Source organism: Hyperolius riggenbachi, chromosome 4, assembly GCF_040937935.1.
Source record: "Hyperolius riggenbachi isolate aHypRig1 chromosome 4, aHypRig1.pri, whole genome shotgun sequence".
In the NCBI taxonomy this organism is placed as follows: Eukaryota; Metazoa; Chordata; class Amphibia; order Anura; family Hyperoliidae; genus Hyperolius; species Hyperolius riggenbachi.
The window spans coordinates 164,830,053-164,850,788 of record NC_090649.1 but is presented as its reverse complement, the minus strand read 5'-3'; the positions used below and the strand labels follow the sequence as shown (position 1 = coordinate 164,850,788).

Here is a 20,736-nt window from a genome sequence, read left to right as displayed (position 1 = left end):
TGTAGTATGGATGATTACTAGATCATTAGTAGCAAAGAAAATATTCTCATGTTTTTATTTTCAGGGATATAGTGTTTTTTTTTGTAACATTGGATCATTCTCTAATATTTGCAGTTTACACACTACTCAGCATACTAAATGATTTTACAGCGCAGGCCAGTGAACTCTTGAACTGTCCTCTGGAGAGAAAAATAAAATACAGTGACTGACACTTGAGATAATAAGCTTCAGAAGACAGAGCTCTCTGCGTCTTTGAAAGTCGTGGAGCTCAATTGCTCTTTTGCATAGATAACAAATGGAGTTTCTTAACTCTTCCTGTACTGGAAACAATATTAGACTTATGTCTCTGCTCCTAATGTTTTATTTCTTACATGGCGAGGAAAGGAACAGCACTACTTAAAAACAGATTGCATCCTTATGACTACCTGCTTGAGAGTGCAAGCACCACTAGTCGGATAAAATACACACCCAGCATTCAAATAAAATGCACCTGTCTACCATTGGAGGATGTTGGTTTCCGTAATAGCTTGCATGAAACTTATTAAGTACTTGTCATTCCCACTGCGAAGAAGTCATCCCCCATGGGAGGGGCCCTAACACTAACTAATCCTAACTAACCCAGTACACATTTAAAATCCAAAAACGATCTCATATAAGTTGCCCAGTCTCCAGTTCCTACCGGTTTCGGCCTTGCGCCGTCATCAGGGAACGCTATATGCTTTTAACTACTAAGGGTCCCTGTCAAAAGGACCCTGGAAGTAAGTCATTGTATATGTGATGTAGATTCAGCTTCTAATAAATGTTTATATGTTTCTTGGATGGAGAAATGACCTTTCTCGATTTATTTCTGGTGATGGTCACTATGGAAACATGATTTTGAGCACTGTGGGGTTACTGCAGATGCCGATCTGAGTACCAAGCGCTGTGGATTTGTATGCAATTTTTCTTGGAACCGATTGTGGATGTGGTTGATCCTGAGCAGCTGGTGGAACATACACATGAGATAAAGATTGGATCAGCGCCTGTATATACTACAAAATACGTAATCCTAAATTATGCATATGCATAGCCTGGGTGCGCTACCAAGTAAAAATTCAAAATTGCGCAGAGGTGGATCAGCGCATTACCAGGCCGTCTCCGAATGGCCACCAATCAGAGGTGCGCTGAGCCCCCCCAAGAAACTACAAACGCACCTTGAAACCAAACAGAAGCTCTGCATAAACATCAATAAGCAATGCTATTAAATGGGAGCAGCTGACCAAAGTTACTTACATTTGTACATGGCGAGCAAAGTGTGTGTATTTTATCCCACTAGTGGGGCTTGCACTCTCAAGCAGGTAGTCATAAGGATCAGGGATGGTCGTAGGCAGCCAACTTCGCTACGCTGGAACTACGCGTATTTTTACGCAAATACGCTTCGCAATCTACGGCTCCGAAATCAGCCACTTAGCTACGATAGCATACTGTAGACTACGCATTAAAATACGCAAGCTTCACGTATTGCGTAGCGTAGTTGATGCGCCCGCTTATGCCCTTATGCGGAAATATTTCCGCAATAATCTGCTAACTATGCGAATACACAAACTAATTTAAGCATACATTCCAACATCCAATGCGAAATTGTATGCGTACAAAGGGCAATAAAATTTCTGCACGCGTAGTTGACTTCGCAATGCATACGTCAACTACGCGTAGCGGGCGAAGCTACGCATAGCGGGACTACGACTACGCGGAAATGCGTAAGTGTAATTTTTAAACTTCGCCTACGAACTACGATGCGTAGTTGCGTACTATGATGCGTAGATTCGCGCTGGCGTAGTTTATGAGCAACCCTGATAAGGATGCAATCTGTTTTTAAGTAGCGCTGTTCCTTTCCATTGGTGGCCATTCGGAGGCGGCCTGGTCTCATTGTAAGTGTTTCAACAGAGTGTGCCCCGATCTGAATTTTTAATATGAACCTCTATGAAAAATATGGAAAATGGCTGCCTACTAGTAATAGAATCTTCCCAGCAGCACTAGGTTATATTCATGCTACATCACATTCTGCAGGTACACTTAGTGGTAGGCCCAGTACCTCTGAGCTTAGCTGTAGTAATTGATTTCCTATACACTGTCTGATTGTGGAGATGTGGTGGCGGCTAAAACAGCTAAATGAGAAATCACAAATAGTGCTTAATTAGGATTTCTACATAGCAAGAGCCAATTCAATTGCCAACTTAATTGTGTTAACACTAAACCTTTCAAAAGCGTGTTGAAATTTAGAGGCATTAGTTCTTCATGGTATTGACCCTGAGCTCATAATAGCAAGAGATGGTCACGGTACATAACTATTGCAGAAGGAATGTATTGCTACTCTTTTTTTTATATTTCCTGATACCGATTTCCTCCAGTATCTGCAATATATCTCTCATTACTGGAATGCAGCTAGTCATTATACGTATAATTAAGACCTTATTCTTACTTTCTTCCAGTATTTATTGAGCCTCTTAACTTTATTGATCCTATTAACTTTGTTTCCATTATTAACTTAACTGCAAAAGTTTATAACACAATAGTGCCATTTGTCAAGTTTTATTCCCTTAGTGTCCCACAATCTCATTTGCTTTTCCACAAATGAAAGGTCATAGGCATGATTAACATAAAGTGGAGCTCTAGCTAAAACTAGTGAGGACAGATTATACATTATCATTATTATTTAGTATTTATATAGCGCTGACATCGTCCACAGAGAGTATATATAGTCTTGTCACTAACTGTCCCTCGGAGGAGCTCAGAATCTAATCCCTACCATAGTCATATGTCTATGTATGTATCATGTAGTGTATGTATCGTAGTCTAGGGCCAATTTTAGGGGGTAGCCAATTAACTTATCTGTATGTTTTTGCGATGTGGGAAGAAACCGGAGTACCCGGAGGAAACCCACACATACATGGGGAGAACATACAAACTCAGTGCAGATAGTGCCCTGGCTGGGACTCAAAACGGAGATCCAGCACTGCAAGGTAAAAGTGGTAACCACTACGCCACTGTGCTGCCCTCCTTACATAATTATCTCATTACATCACTAACATTGGTAGTGTATCAGCCACATGTCACTTTACCTGTATAACTCTGGGTGCTGAATGTGGATCAGAATCTTCTTTCAGTTTTGGATACTCATGTCTTGTCATGAAGTTTGCTGATCACTAAATTTTAAGATGATCTGTTTTATGCAATACTACTTATGCTTTGCTTATTGGTTTTAATTGAAGGTCCATATATCAAGTTTTCTGTATGGCCAGATCTATTTGAATATTACACAACCCTCAGTGACAGTTTGTATATCAGTGGGGTTTATGCCTGACACGTTCTTAAATTTAGCTAAGCAACTAACAAAGAACATTTCATTCAGGCTCATTTACTAGTCTCTAGAACAGGGGTCTCAAACTCAATTTACCCGGGGGCCGCAGGAGGCAAAGTCAGGATGAGGCTGGGCCGCATAAGGGAGTTCACGTGTCCCCGCCGCAAAACGAGGGCTGCAGAGCCCCCAAATTGCCCCGGGGGCAATCCGCCGGCATTTCCTGGAAGGGGCAGAGCTTTCAGCTTCAGCTCTGCCCCTCCTGACGTCAATCGCGGCGGATCGCCGCCTCTGCCCGCCCACTCTAAACATAAAAAAAAAAATTGGGAAAATAGGAAAAAATGCCAGGAATCTTCATACAGCCATATTACGGCTGTATAGCGATACCTGGCCAAAGCGCTGCGGCTGCGTATGGACCCCCTGGAAACTCTGTCAGGAAATGTATTGCTCTTTCTTTTGATACATGTAAAATTACACTACCGTTAGGCTTGCTACTAAAAGTGACATTTACCGCATTTAAAAGTATACTATTTTCCTTCGAAACTTTAAAATCGATTTTCTCAAAAACTATAAGGTCTTTTTGAAAAATTGTTTTTTCCTCTTATTCCTAATGATCTCCTTAACATATCCTGCAAATTTAGGGTTTCTAGCATTTAAGGTGGATTTGCTATTAACCATTAAAGTCGGCGGGTTTTTAAATGTGTATTTTTTTCCTTTGCAACTTTAAAATCGATTTTCTCAAAAACTATAAGGCCGATTTGAAAATTTTTTTTTTCCTCTTGTAGCCACTGGGGGCCCCTACAAGCTCTGGGGCCTTGGGGCCACAAAATATTGTATCGCGGGCCGCAAATGGCCCGCGGGCCGCGAGTTTGAGACCCCTGCTCTAGAATGACAATCCAGTATGACTAGTCTTACATCCAAGATTCAGTTTCACAACCCATTTAAAGGGTAGATGGAGTGAAGAGTGACATGATGAGATGAACATGTAAATGCACAGTCCCACCCCTACTTAGAACAAGGTTGTGTTCTTTTTTTCTCAATGTAAGGGTTAAGAACCAGGGTTCCAAATCACAGGTTGATGAGTAAAGCTCTCATTGATAAGTAATCACAGGTTGTAAATCTGTGGCTGAGAGACACACATACAAAGGATAGTTCAAAATAAAAGTTCAAGTTCTGTATTTATGGGAGCTGAATATCATTAAAGTTTTGACAGTCTCAGGTAGATTAGGGTCGTTTGTTGTATCACAGATTTTAGCCTTTACAAATAAAATAAAACCATGGGATTCAAAGAAAGACTTATTTAGGATTAGGGCCATAGAGACAATTGTTTATCTCATTAGTTTATTTTCACTTCATGTTTGCTTTAAACCCCAGTGAAGGAGGAAATCTCATCTTGCTAGGGAAGAGGTTGGAATTTCAGTAAGGCTCTGTTCACACTACTTGTGTTGCTAGACTCCTCCAGGTTGTATGGCATGCTGCAATTCCATGGTGGACAAACCCAATCTGGACGATTTCTCATTAAACAGATGCGTTGCTATTCATCCCACAGAATGTCACGCATCTGCCCCTAAGTGCAGAAGGCACTGCAACGAACCTCTGGAATAGTTCAGCCGGTGTGTAACATTCCGGCTAGCGTGACCTGAGCCTTTGGGGTGGGGATCACCGTAATATTTACCTAGCTGACCCTTTTGCATTTCAAGTGGTGATCGCTGATTAGTAGTGCCGACAGTGTGAGCGAGCCTTAGTATTGCTACAAAAAGTACCACATGACCTGAACTTCTACAAGACAGTTAAAGGGGTTCTTTCGCGAAAAAAGTAGGCAGTTAAAAAACGTGACAGATGACAGGTTTTGGGCCAGTACATCTTTTTATGGGGGATTCTCAGGGCTTTCTTTGTTTTCAACAGCATTTCCTGAACAACAGTTGCAAAATCTAACTGACATAATAGTGTGGTATCTTGCTATTTTGGCGGTTAAACTGTTGTTCAGGAAATGCTGTTGAAAACAAAGAAAGCCCTGAGAATCCCCCTTAAAAAGATGGACTGGCTCAAAACCTGTCATCTGTCACATTTTTTAACTGCCTACTTTTTTTTGCGAAAGAACCCCTTTAAAGAGGAACCGAAACAACGTATAGTAGAATGCTATATGATAAATATCCTGGTTTTGCCATCAGAAACACTTCCTAAAGCCATACATTTATTGTTGTATATTGGTATAACGCCCCACCCTCCCCTCAGAGGCTTAGCCTAGGTAGGTTGTTTATTATGTAGAATTCCCCCTGACCCCGAAGCATTCTGGGAGACCAGAGGTCTTTTTACTGGCTTTAGCACTCTCTGTAAATGAACATTCTGCAGAGATCATTAGCTAGTATCAAAGATGGCGATGCCTGTGATAAATTTCACAATGTAAATCAGTGTGAGGAGGGATTTTACAATGTGCAAACGCTGATTAAATAATTTACAAGTAAATATTGTAAAAAAAATACGCAATTTTATTCATTGTGTTATTTTGACTTCAGTTCCTCTTTAAGTTACTGTTTGTTTCTCAATATAATAATCATTCATATTTATACAGTGCATTTAGGATGCTTAGAATTCCAAGAGGGCATACCCTGGAACAAAAAGGCACTTGGCAAATAAGGCAAAACAGCTTACAGTTGGATTAGTTTTTTCTTAAGTGAAATGAAAAATAATATTTATGCAGAGAGACATTTCAGGTCAGCATCATTTTTATGGTGTAAGTACAGAATACAGTGAATTATTTTATTTTATTAAACATAATATAATCAGCCCACAAAATTGTGCAGATATACTCAGTTCGCATTTTGGCAAAAGCTAATTTCTGAAATAGTCACTGCTGGCCTAAGTTTATGACCACCACAAGTTAACTTTCTTCATTTCCCCCTCTAGTGGTTAGAATTAGCATGTGTAGTACGGATAATTACTAGGATATTAGTAGCAAAGAAAATATTCTCATATTTTTATTTTCGGTTATATAGTTGTTGTTTTCTTATAACATTGCATCGTTCTCTAATATTTGCAGTTTACACACTACTCAGCATTCTAAATGATTTTGCAGAGCAGCAGTGAACTTTTGAAACCCTTCTCAGCAGAGAAAAAGAAGATACAATCACTGACAGTTGAGATAACAAGCTTCAAAACACAGAGTTCTCTGCGACTTTAAAAGTCATAGAGCTCAGTGACTTTTTTGGAGTTTCTTAGCTCTTCCTGTACTGGAAACAACATTAGACTTATGTCTCTGCTCCTAAGGTTTTATTTCTTAGTTGTACAACACATACAAATTATTATATTTGATATATATTTCATTATAGCATATTTTTTTTTCTGCTTCAGTGTCTCTTTAAAAAGGCACTTTAACCAAGGATTGAACTTCATCCCAATGAGTAGCCAATACCCCCTTTCGGGGTATTGTATGGCTGATATTGTAGCGAAACCCCTCCCACAGTGTGATGTCAAGACCATGGTCCTGACAGTTTGCTGACTGTGAACCTTGTTGCATTGTGGCAAATAATGACTTTTTGCAACTGCCAAGCAAGCAATATTTCCCTCTGTGCATAGAACTCCATACAGATCACCTGGCAGAACTAATGATGTCACCACCAGTTATAAATTTCACAATGTAAATCAGGGAGAGGAAAGATTTTACAATGGTGAAACACTGACTAAATAATTGATAAACAAATTTTGTAAACAATAAGCCTTTTTCTGCATTATGTTATCAATACATTTCCTCTTTAACCACTCGTCGACCACCTAACGCAGATTGGCTCTGTTGTTCCTCAGCGCCACCATATGGCGTTATCTCGTGAGGAGCGAGATTTGATGGGAGCGCAAGCTTCCATCAGTAAACAGAGGGGGCCCCAGCAATCAGCCTGCCAGCAGCTGATCAACGCTGGGCCCCCTCTGCAAAAAAAATTGCTTTTTTTTAACCTCTTAAGGACCAGCTAACGCCCATAGGTGTCAGCAGGTCTTAAGTGGGTTACCATGGATTTCCATGTCAGTTCACGGAGGGTGTCCCCGTGAACAGCCGGAGAGCCGCCGATCACAGCTCGCTGGCAAAATGTAAACACGCGGGGAAGAAATGCTGCGCAGCAGCGCCGTAGAGCAGATCGGCGATCCCTGGCCTCTGATTGGCCGGGGATCGCCGTCATTTGATAGGCTGAAGCCTATCCTACAATGCGCAGGACGGATATGCTCACAGGGGGATGGAGAGGGAGGGAGAGGGAGAGAGCGCCGAAAACGCTGCGGAGGGGGCTTTGAAGAGCCCCCACCCCCCGCAAAGCGCAGTAAGCCGGCGGCGATCAGACCCCCCCAGGAGGACATCCCCCTAGTGGGGAAAAAAGGGGGTAAGTCTGATCGCCCTGGCTATTTCCTGATCGGTGCTGCGGGCTGGAGAGTAAAAAAACAAAAATAAACTACAAATAGCAGCAGCAATCAAACAGCACCAAATGAAAGCTCTATTTGTAAGCAGAAACAGAGGTAAAATTAATTTGGGTGTTAAGTTGCATGACTGAGCAATAAACCATAAAAGTAATGAAGTGGTGAATTGTAAAAAAAATGGCCTGGTCACTGGTCACTAGTGAACAATGCTGCAATGCTGAACAGGTTGCAGGCTTTATTTGCACTGCCTAGGCAGTTGATTCACATGTCACCTGTTTTGATAAATTCTCCCTTTTGTTTATAAACCTCTGGTCCTCAAGAGGTTAAAGAGTATTGTAAGCATAAGGTTACATTGTTACAGTTTGCTAACCATTATTTTTTACATAGAAACTGGCTAGCTAGCATGCTAGTGAAAAATGCTGCAATGCTGAACAGGTTGCAGGCTTTATTTGCACTGCCTAGGCAGTTGATTCACATGTCACCTGTTTTGATAAATTCTCCCTTTTGTTTCGGTGGACTGAGCGTTTATGAAGCTGACCATTGTGAAGACATGGCAGGACAGACAAAAGCCCTTGTCAAGCCAGTAAAGTTGCTTATTCACATCTATATGAAGCACAGTAATAAATGGCACATATATTCTGCATATTTAGCAACCCGTGGTGCTGAGAAACTCTCTCACTGTTCCTCTCTGCTAGAAGAACATGGATTTTATTTGCAGAATGCTGACACTTTTTGAAAGCTGGCCATTAATTAATTCAGATAAGCGACATATTCGGATAATGGATAGAAGGCTTGATGTGATCTCTCTGGGATATGAATAGCATTTACTGTACAGAATGGAACAATATGTAATGAAATGGGGGATCGGCCGATCGGGAAAGGCCAACATGAAGGGAAAGGTTAAAAAGGAATTGCAGTGATGAAGTGCAACCTTTTCACATAAAGGGGAATACCTCTGCAGCATGACACGTGGAAATGGCTTATTACCTCACAGCTTCATAAGGGTGCAAAATATATTCTAAGTAAAGGCTTAAACAGGCACTTTCTTCAAAAGTAGAACACCCCAAAGTGAAAATGAATAGAATGCAAGCATATTTGTATATACAGTACTATAAAGCTGTACGGTCAGTGGAGGCAGCAATGTTTGTTGGTTCATGAGAGGTTATGGGCCGGATCCAATTCACTTTTTCTCCTAGGAGATAATTTTTCATCTTCTATTTAATATAACTGTTGCACTCACTCTGTAATTAAAAAAGTACTAAAAAGTAAGTAAAAAAAAGTGCTGTCTAAATTATTCTGAGTATTTTCTTCCTTGCTGTAGGCTTAAAAGGCATTTTGTTGATAAGGTGTGACCATATCACCTAGGATCCAATTCACTTTTTTCTACTAAGTTGTTTCCTAGGTAATATTTTCACATTGTTAATACTTTTTAAGCCTTTTAAAGGGGAACTGAAGATAGAGGTATATGGAGGCTATCATGTTTATTTCCTTTTAGACAATACCAGTTGCCTGGCAGCCCTGCTGATCCTCTGCCTCTAATACTATTAGCCACAGCCCCTGAACAAGCAGGCAGCAGATCAGGTGTTTCAGTGGTTCAGACTTATAAGTCTGATCTGACAAGATTAGCTGCATGCTTGTTTCTGGTTTTAATCAGATACTACTGCAGAGAAATAGATCAGCAGGGCTGCCAGGCAACTGGTATTGATTAAAAGGAAATAAACATGACAGACTCCATATACCTCTCTCTTCAGTTCCCCTTTAAGCCATCAGCAAGCAAGAAAATACTCAGAATAATTGTGACAGTACTTTTTAAACTACTTTTTGGTACTTCAATTGCAGAGTGCAAAAGTTATTGTAAAATGCAAATACCACCAAAAGAAAGCTCTACAGTATTTGTGAGAGGAAAAGGAGGTAAAATTCATTTGGGTGCTAAGTTGTATGACTGAGCAATAAAACGTTAAAGTTGTAAAGTGCTGAATTGTAAAAAATGGCCTGGTCATTAGGGGGCTATAAACCTCTGGGGCTCAAGTGGTTAAATTTCAATTTCTTGCTCTTCTTCCAACGCTTCCCTGCTTGCCAGTCTACAGGCATGTCCAGAGGTGAGTGTGTGCAGACCCTCCATATCACAGTAACTGCATGCCAGTCTACAGGCATGTGTAGAGGTGAGTGTGTGCAGACCCACCATGTCACAGTAACTACATGCCAGTCTACAGGCATGTCCAGACCCACCATGTCACAGTATCTGCATGCCAGTCTACAGGCATGTCCAGACCCACCATGTCACAGTATCTGCATGCCAGTCTACAGGGATGTCCAGACCCTCCATATCACAGTAACTGCATGCCAGTCTACAGGCATGTCCAGACCCACCATGTCACAGTATCTGCATGCCAGTCTACAGGCATGTCCAGACCCACCATGTCATAGTAACTGCATGACAGTCTGCAGGCATGACCAGAGGTGAGTGTGTGCAGACCCACCAAGTCACAGTATCTGCTTGCCAGTCATTATTTTGGGCTTAAATGTCCCAGGTGATGGCTGCAGGGATCACCAGCAACTAGCAGGATATCCTGCTTTATAACCATGTACAGTATTTAGTATGGAATTATTACAGCTAAAATATCACTGCAACCTCAATCAGATGGTATAACAATATCTACAACCATAATGTTCTATTCTTTTATTTTAACTGAAAAAAGGTTCCCATAAGAATTCTAATAAGCCCTTAGTCTTGCCATACAGGTTGGAACCACCACCCCTGCTAAGCCAACCAACCCACACTGCTGTCAGACAAACAAAAATAGAACAACCAAACTGAGAAAAGATAAAACACAAATAAATGTGCTTAACAAAATATATTGAGGTAGCATAACTCTATAATCTATTTTATTTGAATTCACCATTTTCTTCTGTTCTTCATCTATATTCTTGTAGTTTGTTTTAAGTGTCATCTACATGCGTAGATGACGCTGCGATCCGGCTGCTCGATTAGCCGCCGGATCGTCTTTTCCGCGTACCCGCCGCATCCCCGCTTGCCGCGCGTGTGTCGGATTCGATCCGCCTTAGTCCCCGCCCGGCGCCGCTTATCTTCCGCTCGATTCCCTGCCATTGTCCCCTCGTGGGGAACGAGCAGGGAATCGGCGGTGGCAAGATCCGCCCTATCGGATCTTATCAATCGAGCCGCATCAGTGGCTCGATTGATAAGTAACATCGGAGCCCCATCTACTCGTGTAGATGAGGCTTTAGAGCTGTAGCCCTGACAACTATTCTAGCTTCATATTCGACCCATGAATCAGCATATTTGAATTTCCTCCCCCAATGATCCCCATTTCCCCAGACCAATAGACTGATTGGAATCCTTTGCAACTTATTTAAAATTTGCCATTGAGGATTCCCATTAGTCAATTGGTCTGGACCAATGGTAATCCTCAAAAGAAAATTTAAATAAGCCAGCTCTGGGGTTTCCATCATTTAGCAGCTTGATGGACAGATGGCAGGGCAAGAGCTTTTTAGTCATGCTACAAGAACACAGATGAAAAAAAGAAGTGATCATTTGAAATGAGAACTAAGGAGTTATGGTGATGGGGACATCAATAAGGTGTGTTTAAAAAACATTTATGTGTTTTTGTCAAAACTTATTTTGTATTCGATGTGGGTGGGTTGTTTTTCCACTATGTAATACTTTGTGTAAATAAGTTAATGATCTCAAAAAGATGCCTTTTACATATTTACCTGGGCGAGCATCTAGTTGCCCATTAAGTATCCCACATTCACATCCTTTCTAGGGACAGAGATTTGGTGATGAAGAGGCCCTTGACTATCTCCTCCAGAATCCTTCCTCACTAAACCAGGTCCAATATCTCTACCTGTTGATCCTGAGCTTTCTCATGTCACATCATATTAAGCTTAAACACAGTAGAAATTTAAAATTCAACAGTTACATTTTTAATTAATGGAAGTTTTTTTCTTCTAATAATAAACCAGAATCTCTAGTTTACAATATTCCATGAATATAGCCACCACCAGGATTTTTAGTAGTGGATCAGGCAAAGTATAGTAAATGATGAATATATTTTGCATAAATTCCCCTCAAGGAGAATTCATGAAAAAAAATATGATCAATCTGATAACTGACTTGTAAGTCGCTGAATGGATGGTCAGAATCTTCTCTTGCATTTGCTTCCTGTTTTAGCCTACACAGGAAGCCAAAGTGAGACATGATCATGTGATTGTGATCAGCCATTCAGAAATAAGTCATTTGATGACATCAGCCATGTGTGTCTGTTGCAATGATTTGAGAATGTATGTGGAATAAATTATTCAACGCTAATTAAATAGCAAGTAAAATCTGGAATTCAACTCTTCTCTGATTTGGAAAGAGTCCGTAATACAGGACAGTATTGCTAGGAGATTATTTTGGGCTATCCAGCTGTTGAATGCTCCAGAAGCAATATAAGAAACCATGGAATGGTAACACTACCAGAATTTGCAGAAAAATTAAGCTAAGCTTTGGAAGTATTCAGTACTAACGGTAATTGCATAAGAAGTTTGACAGAAAAGTCCCTTTTCTAATCATGTAGGCATAATTACTCCAAGTTATTCATATGCATTCACTTCATCAAGACAGGTTATAAATTGTACGATCAAGAGTATTCTGGGAAATAATTCTCTTCTAACATCCTGGCGGACACAGATCTCATGCAACGTACTCACCGAGTCCTATTGTTACATAATATCTCTGCACCAAGAAAATTCCCCTTACAGCATTGTAGGCTAGCCCTGAAACTTAAATATGAGCTGCTATCATTTAATGTACTGTGAGGTACATGTATTGTACTTATGATATGATAATGAAATGGTGTGCATCTGTGAAGTTACAGCTACATATTACTGTCTTGAAGTTTAATAAGTAGAAGACAGCCTTACTGAGCATTCATACACACAAGACGTCTATATATGTATACATATATATATATATATATTGTTCAGTCCAGACCTGATCTCAGGATTACATTATGGTTCCAGGCTGCCTAGTGTTAGCGTGAAAAATGATTAAGATATGAAGTCATTGTAACAAAAAGACGAGGCAAAATCAACGATCTTGAACAAGACAACAAACCGGAAGATCGGCATTCAGGCATTAAACACTTGCTACTCCTCTTACTTATAGATTCCAAATACATCTCTGCATTGCACATTATTATAACATTCTGACAATAAATGGGGAAATAGCAATTTTACTTCTATGACGCAGTAAGTTGTAAGGATTTGCTGTTGAGTCTGATTTGTTTTTGACTTATGCTTTGACCTTTTAGGTGTGCGCCTAAGACTGAGGAATCCTGGGTTATATTTAGCTTCTTTCCATCTCATCCCACAGTCAGACTGTGCCTTGCAAACACATTAGCGTTGGTATCGCACCACAACCTGCTGATATGGGGGAGAAAAATAGCTAAGATGCTTCATGCAGAACAATATGCCACATAGGAGCTTTATATGAGTTTCAGCTCTAAAGATGCAAATGTTTGAATTATTGCAGATCAATGTAGAGAATGAAGCAAACTGCAGCCCAATCACCTGATGCCACTTCTACATACCAAATGATATTAACATTACAATGCACAATAGCCAGGATTCCCCCCAAATGCATACAGATTGAATAAATGGCATACACAGATTCATGCAGCACACCTGCTGACGCTTATGTGAATATTTGATTTATGTAGTCAGAAGAGATACTACAGCTGCAGATGAATTATTGGAGTTCATGGTGACCTTTCCAGAGTTATGACTCGTGTCTCCTGTGTTAGAAGCACACAGCATGAATATAATGAGTGTGTGTGTGTGTGTGGGGGGGGGGGGGGGGTTTGACTGGGGGCAGGTGAATGACACCTATACCTACACCTGCCTGCTTTTCTGTTACTCCAACAGATGCCACATTAGCTCAGATATAAATAAACCCAGAGCACTTGGATAATTGCAGATTTAAAGGACAAGGGATGGCTGCCAGCATTATCAATTGCCAAGCTAAGTGTGCTTTCTAATGTATCATTTAGTATCAATAAGTGAATGGTTAAATATCTATGATATGAGTCCACAGAAGTCACAGATAACCCAGGCTATGAGCTTCTAACTCTAGCTTCCAATCAGTGGAGCAGTAGCTGTGCATACAGGAGATTACAGGGGAGGAAGGTGTGTATAGGTTCTGTCTGCTGCAGTTCAGGGAAAGAGGGATGATAAAGGAATGCATCCGTACTTACATTCATCTTCTATGTGTCTCCCTTTCCAGTCATTTTACAAGAAAATTCCAGTCATCGGCAGATCGCAGCATATGAGCGACATGGTGTTCTGCACCAACTGTCAGTGGTATTGTTCATTGCTTTCCATTCCCTTCAGAGAGACCATTCCTCCTGGACTTGAATGCTCAGTTCAAAAATAGACTTTAATTCACTTCAAACATTCTCGCCTTAACTCTTTGCAGCAGCTGTCAGCATCTAACCATGCTAGACGCAGCAGCCACCGATTTCTGGATGATCCCCCCTTCTTTAAGAAGGAAAAAAGGCTAGACTGTGCCCGGGGTCTCCTGAACTTGTCTTAACCCTCCAATTCCATGACGATATCTGAGCAAGGCTGGAAGAGAGAGGGCTGATCTTTTCCAAAAGCCTTCCCTGTTTCATTCATCAACCTTGCAGGGGGAAAATGTGTTTCTGATATGAATTATTCATGAGTTCAGTTCTGCTAGACCCAGGACATGGTGTTAATCATTAATAGGTTGTGACTCCCTTTCTTTAAAAACTGCTTTCTAAAGCCTTTAAGACGTTTTTAGTATTCTTCACATATAGACGTGTCAACTATATACTATGGTTATGTTAAAGCACAAAAGGCTTTTTGTTAAACAATTGTAGCATCACACCAGACAATCATCTATCTATCTATCTATCTATCTATCTATCTATCTATCTATCTATCACTATTAATTGATACATATAGTCCTTTATTTATACAATGGATAAAGTTACCATATAACTGCCTGTTTTATTTGGCTGCAAAGCATAATCTATAGAGTAAATCTATGATCATATTAAGTTTACCAGTCTCTGAAGCACAGAGTGGCTTAACATTTTACCATTCCAAGTCAGAAATTTTGATTGATTACATCACGGACAAAGATTTGTGATGTCCAGTCTATAACTGAAATAGAATCAAAACATTGCCATGGCAACATAATGAAATTCCTGTAACCCTGTCCTATACTTTTTTCTCTCAGCTCAAAATACAGTAGAAGCAGCCAATCATTTCTTTTGGTGAGGCAGTGAATGGAGGCTAAGCTTCCTTTGTTCACTGCGGCTTGGCTAATACTAGAGAGCTGGAATTGTCCTGCACTTGACTAATCGGTCTGAAAATATCCACCAATGAAATGAAAGGCTAGGACATTTAGGACATTTTGGAGTAACTTAATGAGATTGTCATCTTGGTGAGATAGAAAGCAACTTGATAGGAAACTTTTTGGTATTTTACTAGCAATCTTTTCCAGGACATTTTAGGAAGGGAAGACATTGCCAGGGTTTAGAAATTAATAAACTTGTCTGCAGTTAATTTTCTAGGTAAAAGGTGATGGAAGGAGTGTTGCTGATTGAGAATGGGTTAAACTCATATTTGTCATGAATAATGGTAATTCATTGACATTCGATGACAATGAATCTCATAATGCCCTGGTTCATCAATTAGCCACTGGATTAAGCAGGGGCACAACAGAAACAATGTCTATGGTGGCAGACATTATTATATTGCATGCCTTGACCACTTGATGCATGCCTCATCTAGGCCCTATATAAAATCATTGGCATCTGACCTCTAGCATCCATTGTATTGTTTCATTATAGCTAGTCAGATCAGTGTTACTGCTGTGAAGATAGCTAGCTGGGCTTTGTGGAGGTGTAAGGTGTTTCGTACTAGTGTTGGCTGTTTTCTATTGCTGAGAGGAGATTATTGGTATTGTTAATATGTCATTGTTTTGAGCTATACTTGGAGCTTCTTGTACTAGATTATTTGCAAGTGCAGCATATTATACCAGTAATTAAGCAACACTGCTGCTAGTCTCAATCTGCACATTGAAGCTTTAACTTCTTTTACTGGTTCACCATCATTCATTACCATCGCCCTGTGCAGTCAGTAGTGGTTTATTGCAGTAGATTATTTTCAAGTTCAGAATATTACACCAGACATTGAGGATGAAGATAAGGACATTTAAGTCTTATATGACAAGGCGGTGGACCCAGCATTAGCTGCAGCCAGGGACCAGTAATATCCTGGGAGAGGGAGCAGGATGCTCAAAAGCAAGAACTTTGGTGTGCGAGAGGTCTTCAGAACTGAATATGACCAAACCACAGCCATCTGCCATAACTGTTAACGTTAACAAACTGGGCATCATGTTTACCCATATGAAATTTCACCACTCAGATGAGTGAAAGGCCAAAGGTAGTGGGAAGAGCATCTGGTTTACTCTGCTCTCCCTTACACTGTGGTATTTGCATATTTCTCCTTATTTAAGCCACACAAACAGGGGTGTAGCAATAGGGGTTGCAGAGGTAGCGACTGCATCGGGGCCCTGAAGGGCCCTCTCTCAATTACAGTATTAGCTCTCTATTGGTCCTGTGCTTATAATAATCACTTCTATAGGTACTTTGAACAGTGGTAATCATAAACAAATTGTTCCCCATCCCCTTCTTGCACCTCTGACACTGTAGTTGCCATTGGTAGGTTTTGGTGCACCGTATCAATTGTTATGTATAGAGTGCTGGGGGGACCCCATTGTAAAATTTGCATCGGGGCCACTGCATCGGGGCCACTGCACACAAATATCCTTAAGTTTTGGTACTGTATTAATTTCTCCATTAATCCAAATCCAAAGTATGTGCTGCCAGTGTACTATGTCACTGTTGGGATTCTCATAATAGTCTGTGCCGCTTTATAAAACTTTACAAAGCTGTGAATTGAAGAACTTGTGTATTTCACCTGTTCTATTGAAACAACATAAAATCGCTGTTCCATAGGTACATTTATTCCCTTTTATAAACAGCACAATTTTTACAAGATATTTGCTTGGTAGTTCCATGTTATTTTGGCACATTTGGCTGCTGTCATTGCTTAGACTTAGGACCTATCAAATCTGGAATTCCTATATCTGATCATTCGAGCAGCCCTTGAGCCAAAGTGAAACTCTACAAGACAAATATTGCTGTTTATTTTTGCAATATGTTGTACAAAAAAATAAAAATCATACAATGGGTCTTGGAGATCACTCTCATTGGCTGGTTATGCTGCTCTCTATCTTCTCGTGATATTTCAATGTAGAAACCTCGTGAGTGGAAGCAGTTACAGAGGAGCTGAATTTACATGCTGGCGCTACACAAATAAGCATCCATTTACATACTAGAAGACTCACAAGAAAATGTCAGAGATCCTTAACTAAGGGAACATAATAAAAACATATTGTACTTTCAGAAGAACAGCACATCAGTTCTGCCATTTTGTACATTACTACTTGCATCAAGGAACCCATTGCAAGTAGCTGGTTTCGGAAGCTGAAACTAGGAGCCCCTATAGCAGTAATGCTATAGTGTGTGGGGTGCATAAGGCTAATTTGGGGCTCAGGGATTGGCAGACCCCGAATCACTTCTCTCTCCAAGTTGCTATGACTCGGAGGTGAAATAGTATTTAATGCCAAAGAGGATTTAAACGGCATACTAACGACGTACTAATACATATGCAGCATACTAATACATATGTGCCCATTGTGGGTGACCTAGTGATGGCTTATAGACTCATTTAAAGTAAGTTTGTGGAGGATGCCATCTGTAATCCCTTAAAAAAATGTCAAGTGCCACAATTTCAATCTAATGTTTTGGTTTCAGCAGTTTTTGACCCACCAAGCAAAATAACTGCTATTGGTCTGGGCCAGTTAGGCTTCTTTCCCACTAAGACGTTGCGTTAGATGCCACGTTATGGTCGCATAACGTGCCCCTAACGCAACGCATAGTGGGGTTGAAGCTGGATGTTACATTGAGCCGCGTTAAGCGGCTCTTCATACGTCCTGTGATGCCGTGATGCGTACTCTTGGACGCATGTGGCATCACGTGTTCCTGCCAGCCAATCGCCGCACAGAGCGGCCGCTCCAGAAGTAAACACTGCACGTCACACCGTGCAGTGAATATTAATTAGCCATGTGCCTGGCCGAGGAGGAGGAGGGGAGACCTCCTCCTCCAACATCACTGAGCATGTGCAAACAGTCTAACGCGGCTTAGCCGCTTATATTGCACAGCATGCAGCACTTTGTTTTTACCTGCTGCATTACAATGTAACGCAACGTGGGCACTGTGAACAGCCCATTCATTTTTCATTGCTGTGCGGTGGGCTGTGTTACAGGCTGCACTAACGTGCGCCTGTAACGTCTAACTGTGAAAGCAGCCTTACTCAAAAATTGTAGCAGGCTGAGGATCAACACAATAGCCAAGCAATTTCTTTGTAAACGTAAATAAGCAGTGGCACCTCTAGTATGTTTTTCAAAATTAGGGATATTATAACTCATTGGTAAATACATAGGAAATTCTTATGCACATTCAAGGAAGTTAAAGGTAAAGTACCTAAAGGTAAAGTACCTAAATTAAAAGTAAGAAACCTAGATGAATAATAAAAAAAGCAGTTTTCCTTTGTGTCTCTAATGTGGCTGTGCTGTCTAGAGCAAAACTAACTACCATAATAACGTGAGCCATTTGATTGTAATTAAAAGAGCAGCAAGTACTAGAAATCTTGAATATTCAGCCTTTCTCAGTAATTAATACATGTTTTTTGTTAGATCTATGTTTACCCCAGAAATGTTGACATGTGATAATTGTTGATATTCCAAGCACTTCTACTAGACCGTTATTAATGGGAGATAACATAAAAAGCACATCTATCATCTTTAATTAAATAATTTGTTGGATAAAGACTTTAGATCGAATAAAGATATCTCTGTGACTCTTGATGCCCTTGACCCTCATCTTAATTACTTACAATCTAATTGGTAAATCAGATTCTGAACTCTTCCATCTTCATCAGCAAAAGCCTAGCTGACATTATTGACTGAGGTGCGCAGTCCTCAATCTTAAAGAGAACCTGTACTGAGTAAAAATATTTAAAATAAACACATGAGGTAACTTCAAATGAACATTACATAGTTACCTTGCCATCAGTTCCTCTCAGAAGCTCACCATTTTCTTCTTACAATGATCCCTTCCAGTTCTGACAACATTTTGTCAGATCTGAAATAGATCAGTTGCTGTCAGTAAAATATCAGTTGCTGTCAGTTATAGCTGCGAGGAAAACTGATGTACCAGGTAATGTCCATGTTTCCCTATGGCTCAAGTGGGCAATGTTACAGTTTAACTGTGTGCTGACCAGAAAGCTGTTATGGGTAATGGCCATTTTCAAAATGGAGGACGAAAAATTCCCTTGATCACAGTGAACAAATAGGACGCGGGAGAGGAGAAAGACACCGAGGAGCAGACTACATGGAAGGTAAGTATGACTTGTGTATGCTTATTTTGACTTTTAATGTTCAGTTCAGGTTTTCTTTAAGCAAATACAATTCAAAAGTTGAAAAACAATTTTCAAGAAAAAAGAAAATTATTATTATTTTTTTTTTTACAATATCTGGATATTTCTGCAGCTAAACTCCAGAAGTACAAGGAAAACATAACTTAAAGGGGTTCTCTTGCATACCTAAAAAAAAAAAAAACTGACACTTACCTGGAGCTTCTATCGGCCCCCTGCAGCTGTCATGTCCCGCGCTGTCCTCCTCCAATGCTCCTTTCCCGCCACCGGCACCAGTCTAATTATTCGTCTAACTAAACGAATAGAACTGCGGCTGCACGGCCGTCACACGCGCCATTGGGAGCTTACTGCACAGGTGCAGTATGAAGATTTCTTGTACTGCGCCTGCGCAGTGAGCTCCCGATCACACGTATGCCGTATGCAACAGAACCCCTTTAATGTACACCATACTTACATCAGTAGGGGGAAGCCTCTGGATGCTCCAGAGCAGGGGTGCCCACACTTTTTCGGCTCACGAGCTACTTTAAAGCTTGCTTAGTCCAGGAGATCTACCAAAATTTCAAATTTTGCTGACTCCTATCCCCCCGCTGTCATGAACAGCCCCCAGGTACAAGTGCCCCTCCAGTATATGTAGCTATGTATAGGTCCATTCAGTATAGGTAGCCAGGTATAGATGCCTTCATTATAGGTAGCCAGGTGTATGTGCCTTCAGTGTAGGTAGCCAGGTAGATGTGCCCTCTGTGTAGGTAGCCAGGTAGCTGTGCTCTCAGTGTAGGTAGCCAGGTAGATGTGCCCTAAGTGTAGGTAGCCAGGTAGATGTGCCCTCAGTGTAGGTAGCCAGGTAGATGTGCCCTCTGTGTAGGTAGCCAGGTAGATGTGCCCTCAGTGTAGGTAGCCAGGTAGATGTGCCCTCAGTGTAGGTAGCCAGGTAGATGTGCCTTCAGTGTAGGTAGCCAGGTAGATGTGCCCTCAGTGTAGGTCAGTGGCAAGGAGCGTGACCAACCGTCAGGAGACGCGAAACGGCCATCGCTAGCCACCCACATGCCCACCACCCACCTCCACTGTGATGACCCACCATCTTGAGGAAATGTAAGATCTATCTTTGCACATTCAATTTGTTGGTTCACAATTTTGAGAATGAAGATTTGAACTATGTGGTAATTTTGTCACGGTTGTAGTAATAAACCTATGGACGGAAGGTGCACGCCCCTGTGATTCTTTATATGTCATCCGATTGAACTTTCTTCTTACTTAATTATGCGGAGCACACGTCAGTGACATCTTTTCAACAAGTGCATACGGTGGCTCCTCCAGTAAATATCCTGTGTAGTTATCATCGAGGGTAGTTCGCATGCTTGTGGGATGTGTCACACTATCATCCTTTCCCTTTGATTGACCGCGTGCCCTCA

At 40.9% G+C, this 20,736-nt stretch overlaps 1 protein-coding gene across 3 annotated transcripts in view; it reads right to left on the bottom strand.

The window, feature by feature from the left end:
• Positions 1-20,736, bottom strand: part of SCHIP1 (schwannomin interacting protein 1) — a 538,791-nt gene that overhangs the window by 193,873 nt on the left and 324,182 nt on the right. Inside the window, exon 1 of one of the 3 annotated variants that reach the window (XM_068280924.1) lies at positions 13,993-14,347. The exons of the other annotated variants lie outside the window; for them this stretch is intronic. Coding sequence (XP_068137025.1) covers positions 13,993-13,998 — 6 coding nt within the window. The 5' untranslated portion in view covers positions 13,999-14,347. Of the gene's footprint in view, positions 1-13,992; positions 14,348-20,736 lie in introns of those variants that run through there. 3 annotated transcript variants of the gene reach the window in all.